This window comes from Sorex fumeus, unplaced genomic scaffold (assembly GCF_029834395.1).
Source record: "Sorex fumeus unplaced genomic scaffold, SorFum_2.1 ptg000072l, whole genome shotgun sequence".
Classification (NCBI taxonomy): domain Eukaryota; kingdom Metazoa; phylum Chordata; class Mammalia; order Eulipotyphla; family Soricidae; genus Sorex; species Sorex fumeus.
The window spans coordinates 16,893,653-16,907,091 of NW_026606129.1; the positions used below are offsets into that span (position 1 = coordinate 16,893,653).

Consider the following 13,439-nt stretch of genomic DNA (forward strand, 5'->3'; position numbering starts at 1 on the left):
AGAAATGCAGCAAGTGACCAGAGAAAGGTTACCTCTGCAGACTTATTCTCAGGATATAGAGTTCCTTTACAGACTGAACCGAACATGATGGCCACTTAACACCTGTATTGCAAACCATAACACCCAAAAGGAGAGAGAGAGTAAAAGGGAATGTGCCTGCAACAGAGGCGGGGGTTGGGGGAATGGGGTGGGAGTGTCAGAAGGGATGCTGGGAACATTAGTGGTGGAGAATGGGCACTGGTGGAGGGATGGGTATTCAATCATTGCATGATTGAAATGTAATCACAAAAGTTTTAAAGTCTGTAACTGTATCTCATAGTGATTCATTAAGTAAATAAAAAGAGACTGATTGGAAGTTTTTTTTTTCTCAATCATAGAACAGTAATGCATTTTACCACATCATTTAAATTATGAGGACTGCACACCAGGCTGTTTTTACCAGGGGCACCCCAGAGGGGGGAAGGTGAGAGCCCTCCCCGCCCCAAGTGACCCAGCCCTGGCAGTCGACCTCCACAACCCAACTACCGCCATGCTCCAGGACGCTTTCCAAACCGCATGGCCACTTTGCAGCCATGCGACACATCATAAGACACTTCTTACCCATTTTCCATAATTACCACACCATGTTTGATGGAGTTCAGACAGTAGGCAACAAATCATAGAGAGAAAAAAAATATATATATACATACATGTTTCTCATATAGTCTGTCAAGCTACTGAGAGTATCCTGTCCACACTGACAGAGCCTGGGAAGCTCCCCATGGTGTATTAGATATGCCCAAACCAGTAACTATAACAAGTCTCATTCCCCTGACCCTGAAAGAGCCTCCAATTGTTGGGAAAGACGAGTAAGGAGAGACTGCTAAAATCTTACAGTGGGATGAATAGAGACGTTACTGGTACCCGCTTGAGTAAATTGATGAACAACAGGATGACAGTGATACAGTGATTTAAATTATATGAGCCTCAGATCAGTACAAGACCTCATCAACTTGCATATGGAAAAGGGACCCAATTACCTGTCTGCCTTGTTCTCCTTTGGAGCCCTTTTGTCCTTTGATGGGACTGTCTCTTCCTGGTTCACCCTAGAGGAAGAATTAAAATGCATTTTAGAATAAAAAAATCATCTTTATTTATAGATTTTTTTTGTTTTATTTTTGAAAGAAGGTACAATGTCCAAATACAGGTTATGGGCTAAGGAGTATGAGAAAATTCTCCATCATGGAAGCACATTTATTTCTGTGGAAACAAGAAGTATGCTTCCCTGAGTTTGGAGGAGTCATTGGTATGTGGGGAATTATCAGAATGCTTGCTGAAGCTGTGGGGATTTCCCTGATCTACAGAAAACTTCACAGCTAAACTGGCCTGAACATGACATGCAATGCTGCACCCTCAAAGGTGTAACAAGATTCCCTTGCAAGAGATTGTGCAAATAAGCAATCTAATTGAAGAATAGGACTATTTCTACCAGTGGAAGCCAATAAACAAACCCATGGGAACATTCTCTCCTCTCTGTCAAAGAAAGTCAAGAGCTCCTGACAACTAAAGGATTAGTAAAACAGAATTTTAGGCTTAAGTTTTACATCTCAATATGATCATTTCAGATATGGACAGATCTATATATGAATCTTGTTGCACACCTAGTATCCATCTCCAGGTTAACAGAAGATACATGGGAAAGATATTATGATCTATGGTGCCCCAATAAAGCTCAGAGCCTACTCAGGGCCCTACTAACTTACTGGATTTCCTGGGAATCCTTTCTCTCCACGTACCCCAGGGGGACCTCTGGAACCAGGGCTTCCCTGAAAAAGAATAATGAAATGAACCTCTGAGTGAGCTTGTAGGAGGACATTGAAAGGTATTAAAGTGTCCTGTGTAATTGGAAAGAGAAAACCTATCCAAATTATTCCTTTCTTGGTGCTGGAGAGACACCAGAGAGGTTAAGAGGTTAAGTCACATGCATCTGCCTTGCATGTGACTGACTCTGGTTCAATTCCTGGCACCATATGTGACTATCCCGCCCTTCAATTTCATCTTCAGATTGCCAGAAGTGATTCCTGAGCACAGAGCCAGGAGTACACTCTGAGCACCACTAAGTGTGGAACCAAAAAAACGAACAAAAAATAAAAAAGAAAAGAAACAGAACAGATAATATGGATAGTACACGCTTTGTATGTGGCCAATACCAGCTTGATCCCTAGCACCCCGTGTGGTCCCCTGAGCTCAAAGCCAGAAATAAAGCCTGAGCACTACTGAGTGCCCCAAACCAAATAATAAATTGTACCCCAAACCAAATAAATAAATTGCACCTTCCTCTTTCCTAATCATGTGTTCTCAGTCTCCTCAAGCCGTACTGAGAATAGTTTTAAATCTAGGGTGAGGCTGAGGAAAGGGAACTTTTCTCATGGTCTAGCATATAGAGCTGATTTCTGGAATATTCTGCTGCCATTGAAGTGCTCTTTGACTGGACTGTCCAAATGCACCCATTGGGCAAAATATGGCCATTTAGCACATGATTGGCACAAATGAAGGACAGAAATTTTTGTTTTAATTAAGTTGAATTAATTAGTCATATGTAGTGAGTTGACTGGACATTTCAGTCAGTCTAATAACTTCTTGAGAGCTTGTTGAAGATTCTAGCAACAAAGCACAGATTCTCAGATACTTTTGACCAAAGAAAGATCTACCTACATTCAGGGTAAGGCCTTTGTTTTTGATAGAGCATACAGTTTCTTTTTCTTTTTTTTATATAAGATCAATTTTTATTTATTTATTTATTTCTTTTTTTATTAGTGAAACACCATGAGGTACAGTTATAGACTTATAAATTTTTGTGCTTGGGTTTCAGTTATACAATGATCAAGTACCCATCCCTCCACCAGTGCCCATCCTCCACCACCACGGGTCCCAGCATCCCTCCCACCCCCCATCCCCCCTGTCACACCCTTCCTCTGTGGCATGGCATTCCCCTTGTTCTCTCTCTCTTCTTTTGGGTACTGTGTTTTGCAAGAGAGGCATTGAGTGGCAATCATGTTTGGTCTATAGACTACTTTCAGCATACTTCTCCCATTCTGGGAGGATCCTCACAACACTCTTTATTTGGTGTAGAGCATGCAGTTTCAAGAGGGACATACATGGAGGAGTAAGGGAGGAATGGGACACCAGCTTAGCCAGCCAGATCAGCCAAATCAACTCTGGCAATGGGATGATGGATTCCTCAGCCAGATCCACACACATCTTGTCTAGCAACTTCTGACATCTATAAGTTATACCCATCATCACAAAGCTCCATAGAGAATTTCCATAGTCACTGAAAACTCAACTCTTCTCAACTCTGCCTGGACAAACCAGGATCTTATATATAAATAGCAGCACTTGTCTCTGTCTCTGCTCTCCACTGTTGCTTTACTTGAAGCATTCATTCCTCTTTCCGCTTGACTGTTATAGACCTTCTTTTCATCTTTGCCTGGGATCAAATTCATATCTAACATGTCTTCCATGGTACTATCAAGAAATATTTCTAAAATGGGGAAATTTGATAGTGATTCTCACCTTCTAACTCTCCCTTAATAAATCTGTCAATAGCTCCCCAAAGCATAGTGGCTAATAGCCACATTCTCCTACAGGTGCTTACCAGTGCATACCCTCTTTTCACACAACCTGTTGAATGTTATTTCCTTCTTCCTACACTTGTAATCCTTCTATTAGGCAGAAATATTGGTATTACCCTCAAACTCCCACATCTTCCTGCTGGTTCCTCTGTCCAGAATGCCCTTCCTCCTTGTCTTGGCCTAATCAATAATAATTCATTTTTAGCTCAGGGATCATTTTCCCCAGGAAAACATCCTGAACTCTTTCTTGAGTTAGAGGCATTTCTCTGAGTTCTCACAGAGATGCAGACAATCTGGCCCCAAACACAGTCAATGCTAGTTGGTATCAATAGCTCTGTGTATTTCTGTCTTCACAACTGTATTGTGAAATCCTTAAGAACCAGGCTAATGTGTCTATCTTTGATTCTTGAGCATATAACCTGTCACCAGGCATGTAATATGCATTAAAATTTATTTGATAAAGAGGTAGACTGGAGATAGCATAAGGTCATGAGTCAAGGGTCATGGACATTTAGTGATGTAGAGATGAGGTAACATGTATATCACACAAGTCACTGGGGTCTTCTCAGAATGGGGGCAGACTGCCTGACAGTCTATCCCTCCCCATACTTTCAGAAGCCCTGGCAACCACAACCACAGCCACATCCCCACTGCCACTACTGTGTAAGATCTTTCATTGACTTATCTCTAGAAGTTTTTGACAAATTCAGTAACGGGTCGATTCACCTAGATTTAGATTCATGACTAAATTTCAGAAGATATGCAAACCAAGCCTCTAAAATTCATGAGTACACTGGTCTCTGGATGAATACCCTGGAGCGCCCTTGGGAGGGGGTGGAGTAGGGAGTAGGTTTAATCCCTGCCACACCCATATATCATAACTGCCACTGTAGCAATGGCCCAGCTCCACTGTTTGATGGCTAATCTCTGGAGAAACACCAAACTGATAAAAATTCCAGGTACTTGAGTTTTCAGGCTGAGAATTCTGGGGCCTTGGAATGGGAGTGGGCATCCTCCCCTTGCTCCACCCCATACTTCCAGAAGCTCCAGCAACCACACCCACATCCCACAGAAGATGCCATGTTAATTCATATGCCCAGTTCTACAGATCCTGGAGTTCTAGAATGTACGGCCACAGCACCTTCAAATTCCACACTATTGACATTCCAAAAGGAGCACACCGAATTAGATGGGAAAATAATATAGAAACTAACTAAACTCAATAAACAAAAGCAATAACACAGAAGGCTCAACTAGTAACAAGCAGCTTAGTATAGCCTTAGACTAGGACTTAATGGACCAATGGTAAGATTTAACAATTTCACAATTTTTCTTTGACTGAAGTATTTTGTGATACTAGCCATTTAATTGTAACAAGCAATATAAAAGAAATTATTTTGTGCCTGCTAAGAGGGCAAGCTTGGGGGTGGGGTGAGAAAATGGGGACAATGGTGGAGGGAAGATCACTCTGGCAGTGGGATTGGAGTTGAAACATTGAATGGACAACTGTATTATGATAAACTTTGTAAACCATGGTGTTTAAGTGAAGTTTAAAAAAATACACATAAGTTAACACAAGTGTCAGAATGTGATAAAAAATATAGTTTAAAAATTCTGAAAGAAGAAGAATTTGCTAAGGAGGTGAGGTGAGGAGTAAAAGGACTGGCGGGGGAATGCTGATACTGTCGGTTAGTTTGGGATTTGAAACACTGAATGACTGAAACTTTGTTATCAACAGCTTTGTAAATCACAGTGAACAAACGAAAATACATCTAATTAAATAGTCCAGAATAAAAATAGAGTTGATTAAAACCAAGTGAGCACATACTCATGAGTGTCAAATAAATTTAAAATTAGAAAAGAAAATAGTTTCACTTGTTTACTATGTCAAGGCCAAATAACTTTGTCTCTTTCTCCTACTTTTTCTTTCTTGCTAACACAATAAAGATAACATGGAAGCCACTAAAAGGAAAAATATATTTATGTTCTGATTTCAGAAAAACATGCAAGTAGATGGTCATTATGTGCCTTGAATCTTCGTCATTAGGAATACCGGAAAATGTCATTATTTCCCATTTGCTCCAAATAGAAATTTAGTGGTTAGAAGTCTCATTATGAGATGAAGTCATTTGTCAGTTTTATCCCAAAAAAGCACTGATGACAGTCACTAAGGCCATCTCTGCCACCAAATGCTCCTTTGATGAACTGAAAAGTGTTACCTGGGATCCTGGGTCACCTTTTTCTCCCTTTACTCCAGGAAATCCATGAAATCCCTGAAACAGGACAAGGAACAGAAAATTCATGTGTATATGTATATATTCACCTCTGAAACCCACAGACATGAATGCAACATCAGAAGAAAAATGACTTACCTCTTCCCCATCGACCCCATCGACCCCATGCTCTCCAGGTTCTCCCTGAGGGACAATGAACAACAGTCAGGTAAAAGGAGGTCTCTGTCACACATTCACTGGAAAATGAATCCCATCAGGGATAAATCTGATAGAAAGAAACTATAGTACCTTATGTCCGTGTATGCCTATGATTCCCTGTAAAAGATGAAATATATCTTAGTGGCATATCAAAGACAAAAGGTAGATTCAGAGATTTGTTAAAGTAGGAAGGGATGTCTCAGTATAGATTGTGTATTATGTTAGTTGTTTTTAGCTATACAAACACAAAGGGATTGTGACTAATTTAACTAACGTTCAAAATTCCTTGAGAGGATGAGGAAACAGAATTAGTCTGTGGCTGAGAAAAATAAGAGGTAATTAAAGAGAGAGATGATTGATTGAAGAGAGAAAATGAAAGAGAGAAGAAACGGAAATGAGAGGACATGCTAGAAAATTTATAGTAACATTTTCAGAAGCTTCTTACCTTCTGCCCCCTTTCCCCTGAACATCCTGCAACCCCCTTTTCTCCTGCAGGTCCTGTTTCTCCCCTTGTTCCCTAGAAAGAGAAAATAAGCATCCACAGTGACTCAGAGATACCAGCAGGTTACCTTAAGGGTGAAACAAGAGTACATGGTACTCCCACTTTAGCTAGATCCACCCTCCCGCACACTTGTCTTTATTGGCTTACCTCTGTCAACTTTTAGGGCTTTCTTACAGATCCAAACTCTTGCAAAGAAGTAAGAGGACCTGAGTCACTTAACTGTCCCTACCAGTTAAGTGCAACCAGAGATTCGGAAATGATTTCACTTTCCATCTATACTCCAAACCTCCAATAACACATGTGGGCTTTGATCTTGACCAGCTCTTCCTGCTGGCCCTTCTCTGAACTTGACTGATGAATCAAGCAACGTTTCTGCTAGGAGGCTCAAAGAACGTGAACACTTCTGAACAGTATGACGCGTGGTGGTGGTGGTTGTGGCGGGGGGAAGATGGGGGACCCAGGAAGAACCTTACCCACTTCCTTTTGCACATAATAATACCTAGTCTTCCAGCCCAGGGCCAGCCTCTTCCAGACCACCCTGCACTAGGTAGAGGTGGGGGACATCTCAGTATCCCAGCTCTCCCAAACTCATCTAAATGTGCCAGGCTACCTGCGCGGTGCTGTCCCTACTCTTCCTGCCCACAAGTCAGTTCATCCCTGCAGGAAAAATAACCCATTTCTTATCCAATTAAAACAAACAAACAAACAAAAAGATAAACAAAGCGCTGACTACTCCTCCTGAAGGAAAACACAGTTAATTGTGAGAGAAAAAATTTTTTTTTCATAAAAAACAGACAATAGTGTGGGGAAGGGAGTAGTTTTCCCCCACAAAAAACTTACAGGGTCTCCATCCTCTCCCCTGTGACCTCTGCTGCCTTTGAGACCTGGACGTCCCTGGGGAAAGAGAAAAATACAGATTAGATTAACCATCTCTCTCCAATCCTGGTCTGTGGCCACAGCTGCCTTTGTGGGCAGAGTCCATCCTCCCACTGATCAATTTGTGAGTCTGGAGAGAATCTGTCACCTCAGGAGCTGGCTCTTGTCTTCCCACTCAGCTCTGTAGATGGTGGTCCTGCCTTGGAAGCACCCTGTGAAGCTCAAGCCTCAAGCATGGTCCTATATCTACACCACAGTTTGAGAAGGTAACACGGTGACATTTCTATAGGTGTCCGTGTCTTTTCTTCTCCATTTCTGAGCACGTTGGGAAGAATATGCAACTCTCCCAACAATGAGCTTAGGAAGATGATGTCTCCTATAGTCACTTCTCTGGTCAGTCTCCTCAAGGATCCAGGTTTCGCCTGAGGCTGCCTTCCTCAGCCTCTCACTTGGACCCTGCCTCTCTGCTCCACACACCCACAGGGTCATGGCACTCTGGGAAAATCATTCTAATCCAGACACGAGCTGATCAGTAAGAGAGGAAATGGTACTAAAGAGAATGTCAGATCTCAGTAAGAAGCCCAAGCTAAATGCTTCTCCTCTACAGAGAAACTTGTTTGATCTCCTAGTTGGGATTACCAATAAAAGACATTTGGAAAAGCACACACAAGGAAATATAATAAAAATGCACTTACTCATTCAAAAGGGAGCATCTATGAAGCCAAAGGCCAAAAGTAGGCCTCCTACTTCTCCCTTCCCCCTTCACACTCTGACTCTCATGATAATACTTCCTTACGGTTTTTTCCTACTTCAGAGCTTGACTGGTTATCCTCAGAAATGCAACCAGCTATTTCTATATTTAGAAGATCCAAATCTTCAAATAAAAATATTTTGAAACTCTGGATTAGTTTTGCCTGTTTTCCAAATTTCACAAATAGAATCTTATCCATCAATTACTAGGGGTGTCCCTGTTATTAGTCACGCACTGTGTCTGTCATCTTTGTTCAGGTTCCTGAGTGCTGGTCATCCATTTTCATCACCAGAGTGTATTCCAGGAGCTCTTTATCTGCGTTATCACCACGAACACGATTTTGTATAATTGCTTTGTTAGAGGGCTATTAATCTGCAATGTTATGCTTTCCCTTTTTGCAGTTCAGTCAGGCTCTCATGCCATGAACTCTAATGTGCTTTCACTATACTTCTCCTTGTCTTGCGACCTTTCCAAACTGTCAAAAGTGGGGTGTGAAAGTATAAACTCAAAAAGCCAAGGACTGACACCATTAAGGAATCCTACAGAAAAGGAGAGGAGTCGTCTTTACCAGTATCAAAAGCAAGTCCTTAAGATGAAGTATGAAATGTGCTTATATGTGGATGGTCATGGAGAGTATCATGCTAAGTGAAATGTGTTAGAAAAATAGGGACAGGCATAGAAGGACTGCACTCATTTCTGGAATATAAAATAACATAATTTGAAACAGAAACCCAAGGACAGTAGACACAAGGGCCAGGAATATTGCTTCACAGATGGAAGTCTGTTTCATGAGCTGAGGGAGAAGGCAGCTGGAATAGAGAAGGGATCACTAAGTAAATGATGGTTGGAGGAATCACCAGGATGAGAGATGCGTTCTGAAAGTAGAGAAAGGACCAAATGTGATAGCCTCTCAGTATCTATATGCAAACCATAATTCCCCAAAGTAGAGAGAGAGTATGGTGGAAGTTGTCTGCCATAGAGGCAGGTAGAGGGTTGGAAAAGGGGGCATATATTGGTGACATTGGTGGTGGAGAATGCACTGGTGGAGGGATGGGTGTTGAATCATTGTATGACTGAAACTCAAACATGAAAGTTTTGTAACTTTATTTCACAATGATTCAATAAATTTTCTTTTAAGTGAGTCCTTGTGTGAACTAGCTCCTAGTATAGAGACATTCTGTGGAATGCTCAGGGCAGACTGACCAGTCTGAGAAAAGGAACAAGCGCAAGTTCAACCAAGCCTGCTCAGTCCCACCCCTTCTGAGGAAATGAAGGTGTGGTGGGGAAAACACAGTCACAGCTGCACGGTACCTTTTCCAACTGTTGTCCTGGAATCCCACGATCTCCTCGTGGCCCTACACACTTGCAAAATTGACAGCAGCAAGTCCTCTCGGCAGTGTTTCCCTGGAAAAAGAGCAGTGGAGTAAGTAACACTTTCTAGGAATTTCATGACTCAAAAAAAGCATACTCACACAAGACATGTTCCACTACTTAACCCTCTCGACAGGCTAGGAACTATAAAGAGAAGGGGAGCTTTGGAGTTTTGGTTGTTGGTGTTTTGTTTTTAGACGACACCCAGTGATACTCAGAACTGACTCCTAGCTCTATGCTCAGGGTTCACTCTGGCTTGACTCAGGGAGAGAATCATAGATATTGAACCTGGGGTCAGCTTTGTGCCAGAAAAGAGACCTACCTGCTATACTTTTTTTTTCTTTTTGGGATGCTCAGGGGTTACTCCTGTCTCATGCACTCAGGAATTACTCCTGGCAGTGCTCGGGGGACCATATGGGATGCCGGGAATCAAACCCAGGTCAGCTGCGTGCAAGGCAAACACCCTACCTGCTGTACTATTGCTCCAGCCCCCTCACTGAGGAACTTTTGGACTTAATACTGAAAAGGAGGCTCAGGCAAGATGCTTCATTAGTCATCTACCTGGCCCAGGAAATAACTTCTAACTACAGAAAGGGGGCGCCCTAGACCCCACAGGCCCAGCATGCTCCAGCTGCCCTGCCTTCTGACAGCAGCTTTTCTCTGGGATCTCTGTTGTGTGACCTGTTGGAAGCCTGATGTCTATGGGAGACCCTATGCCTAATTTATGGGTTAAAATAGTCTTTGGAAATACCTTTCAAGAGTTCAATTTTGTTGTTGTAACCATTTGAGTGTATGTTGGTGGTGGTTCTGTTGGGTGGGGTGCTCCCAAACAGTGCTCAGTAGACCCAAGGTCCAGTGATACTCTGATACTCTAGTTCTGTGGGTCAGACTGTACGTTCAGTGTCAGAGGTTCTGGAGAACCCCAGAGCCATATACAATGGGGAGTGGGGGGGGTCCATGTGATGCTGGAGACCTCAGTATCTCAGACATGTGCTGAGGCCTTTGAGTGCTCCCCCTCTCCCCAGCCCCCAATAGCATTTGGAAGTATGGGATTTTCTGTTTAACAACTCACCAGATACCGTGCCAGCATTGTGCCCACGTCCCTCATTTCAATGTTCAGGTGAGTCCTATAATCGAAACCTTTTCCAAACTCAAAGAAGGAAAAGTCCTCATGAGCATTTGTGTTCAGGGACACCACCAGCAGAGCATCAAGTCCTGCCCAGTAGAAAGAACAGATAGAAAAACTAAGGGTGTGGGAGGTGGCAAAGAAGAAAAGCCCATCATCTTCCCACTTAGGGAAGGTTCACTAAGAGGTAGAAGAACATCCTACACAAGACAAAAACTGCTTGCAACCAGACCACCCACTTCAAGGCAAGTTTTGGTCACAATTCCAGAAATACCACATCTAAGAGTATACCCTGGAGGCCCAAAAACACACAGCAGAAATACCATCTGCAATCCTATGTTCATTGTAGCACTATTCACAATAGCCAGAATCTGGAAACAACCTAAGCGCCTGAGAACAGATGACTGGATATAGAAACTATGGTACAACCACACAATGGAATACTACTCAGCTGTTAGGAAAATGAAGTCATGAAATTTGCCTATAAATGGGTGGACATGGAGAGTATCATGCTGAGTGAAATGAGTCAGAAGGAGAGGGACAGATATAGAATGACTGCATTCATTTGCTGTATAAAAAGCATATAATAGAAGACTAATATCCATGGCCAGGAAAACAGGGTCTAGGGAGGACTGGCCAATAGTTGGAATAAACCACAAATGTGTGAGGGGCAGAGAGTATATAGAATAGAGAAGAGACAAGTATGGCAATGATAGCTGGGAGTGATTACGCTGGACAAGATCTTAGTGTTGAAAGTAGGTAGAGGAATGGTCTATGGTCTTTCAGCATCTGTATTGCAACCCACAATGCCCAATGGAAGGGGAGGGGAGGGACAGAGAGAGAGTGACAGACAGACAGACAGAGAGAAAGACAGATAGAGAGACAGAGAGAGAGAGAGAGAAGAAAAGCACCTGCTATAGAGGCAGGCTGGTGGTGGTGGTCGGGGGGAATAATGGGAGAGAAACTGGGAACACTGGTACTGAGAAATGTATACTGGCGGAGGGATGGATATTGGAACACTGTATGACTGAAATCCAATCATGAACAGCTTTGAGTCTATCTCACACTGATTTAATATAAAAGTTTAAAAAATAAAAATAAAAACATTATAGTATCAGTTGGGCTGGAGCGATAGCACAGTGGGTAAGGCGTTTGCCTTGCAATCGGCCAATATGGCTGACCTGAGTTCGATTCCTCTGCCCCTCTCGGAGAGCCCGGCAAGCTACCGAGAGTATCTGGCCCGCACGGCAAAGCCTGGCAAGCTCCCTGTGACGTATTCAATATGCCAAACACAGTAACAACAAGTCTCACGATGGAGATGTTACTGGGTCCACTCGAACAAATCGATGAATAACGGGAGGACCGTGACTGTGACCATGAAAGTATCAGTTAAATAAAGTTTGGATCACACAAAAATAATTTTTAAGACAGGATATCAAGGCTGAAAAGATAATACCATACGTAAGAAACTTTTCTTGCAGATGACTGACCCAGATTTAATACCTGGCACCCTATATGATTCCCTAAGCCCCGCCAGGAGTGATCCCTGATTGCAGAGACAGAAGTTAGCCCTGAACACTATGAGTGTGGCCCAAAAGCCAAAAATAAGAAAGTTTTCTGAATGTAAACTGAATAAATCGATACCAGTTTCTCCATTCACCACCCCTACCCAGCCGTCTCTTTGCAGGAGCTTCCAGACTGCTAGATTTGTGCTCATAACCTGAGACTTCTTTCTTTACTCAATCACTCACTAATTCCTTCAGCTGTCCATCTACCCAAGGTCTCCTTTCAGCAAAGATGTGTATTTAGGAGCCTGGCTGAAGCAATAGCACAGCGGTAGGGCATTTGCCTTGCGCACAGCAAGTCCACCAAGCCAGGTTCGATTCCTCCGCCCCTCTCAGAGAGCCCGGCAAGCTACCGAGAGTATCTCTCCTGCGCGGCAAAGCCTGGCAAGCTACCCATGATGTATTCAATACTGGGCCCGCAAACAAATTGAACAAATTGATGAACAACGGGAGGACAGTGACAGTGACAGTTGATTCCTAATGGTTATATAGGACGGGACTGCTTATTTCCTGCACAGACTTGCCCTTTGTAGAGGTACATAAGAACCACACAGTTGCCTGGAGACATGGTGATCCTCTTAGAGGGTATGCTGGGGGCATGAGCAACCTCAGCAAGCTCCTAGCTCAGCCTTGGAGAGTTTCTGCAGAGACCTAATGACTCTGCTTATCCTGATAGCTGAACAGGAGCTGGTCCAGGGAAAGAGCCTAAAGCAGAAGGTGGAAAGAGAAATTGAGTAGGGGCTGAGAGTGGGGATGGAAGGTTTCAAGCAAACTAGTCCACGCAAGTCTTGGGAGAACAAGTCTGTGAAGCATCTGCAGAGAGATTGAAAAGTTATGGAAGGCCTGCAAGTCTGAGTGTAAGGAGTTGAGCTGGAAGAGCTGGAGAGATAGGGGAGCTGGCATGCACTTGCCTTGCACATGGCCATCTCGGGTTCTATACCTGGCGCCCCGTGCAGTCCCCCAAACCCCACCATGAGTGAGAAGTACCAGGAGTAAGCCCTGATTACAGTTGGGTGGGACCCCCAAACAAACCAACCAAAAGAAACTAAATAGAGCTGGTGTGAGAAGCAGCAGAGACATCCGGAAAAGCTGGGAAAGGGGCACAGTAAGCAACTCACTATCCCAACAGCAGCAGGGTAGTGTAAAAGGGCTGAGACGGGACTGTGATAAAAGAGCATGAAAGTGGGCTGCTTTGTGGTCTC

At 43.2% G+C, this 13,439-nt stretch overlaps 1 protein-coding gene across 1 annotated transcript in view; it reads right to left on the reverse strand.

Moving 5' to 3' along the window:
- COL6A5 (collagen type VI alpha 5 chain) overlaps positions 1-13,439 on the reverse strand; it is a 78,530-nt gene that overhangs the window by 38,466 nt on the left and 26,625 nt on the right. The window contains 9 exon segments of the mRNA XM_056129563.1: positions 1,020-1,085; positions 1,743-1,805; positions 5,834-5,887; positions 5,987-6,031; positions 6,137-6,163; positions 6,492-6,563; positions 7,389-7,442; positions 9,487-9,579; positions 10,619-10,761. Coding sequence (XP_055985538.1) covers positions 1,020-1,085; positions 1,743-1,805; positions 5,834-5,887; positions 5,987-6,031; positions 6,137-6,163; positions 6,492-6,563; positions 7,389-7,442; positions 9,487-9,579; positions 10,619-10,761 — 617 coding nt within the window.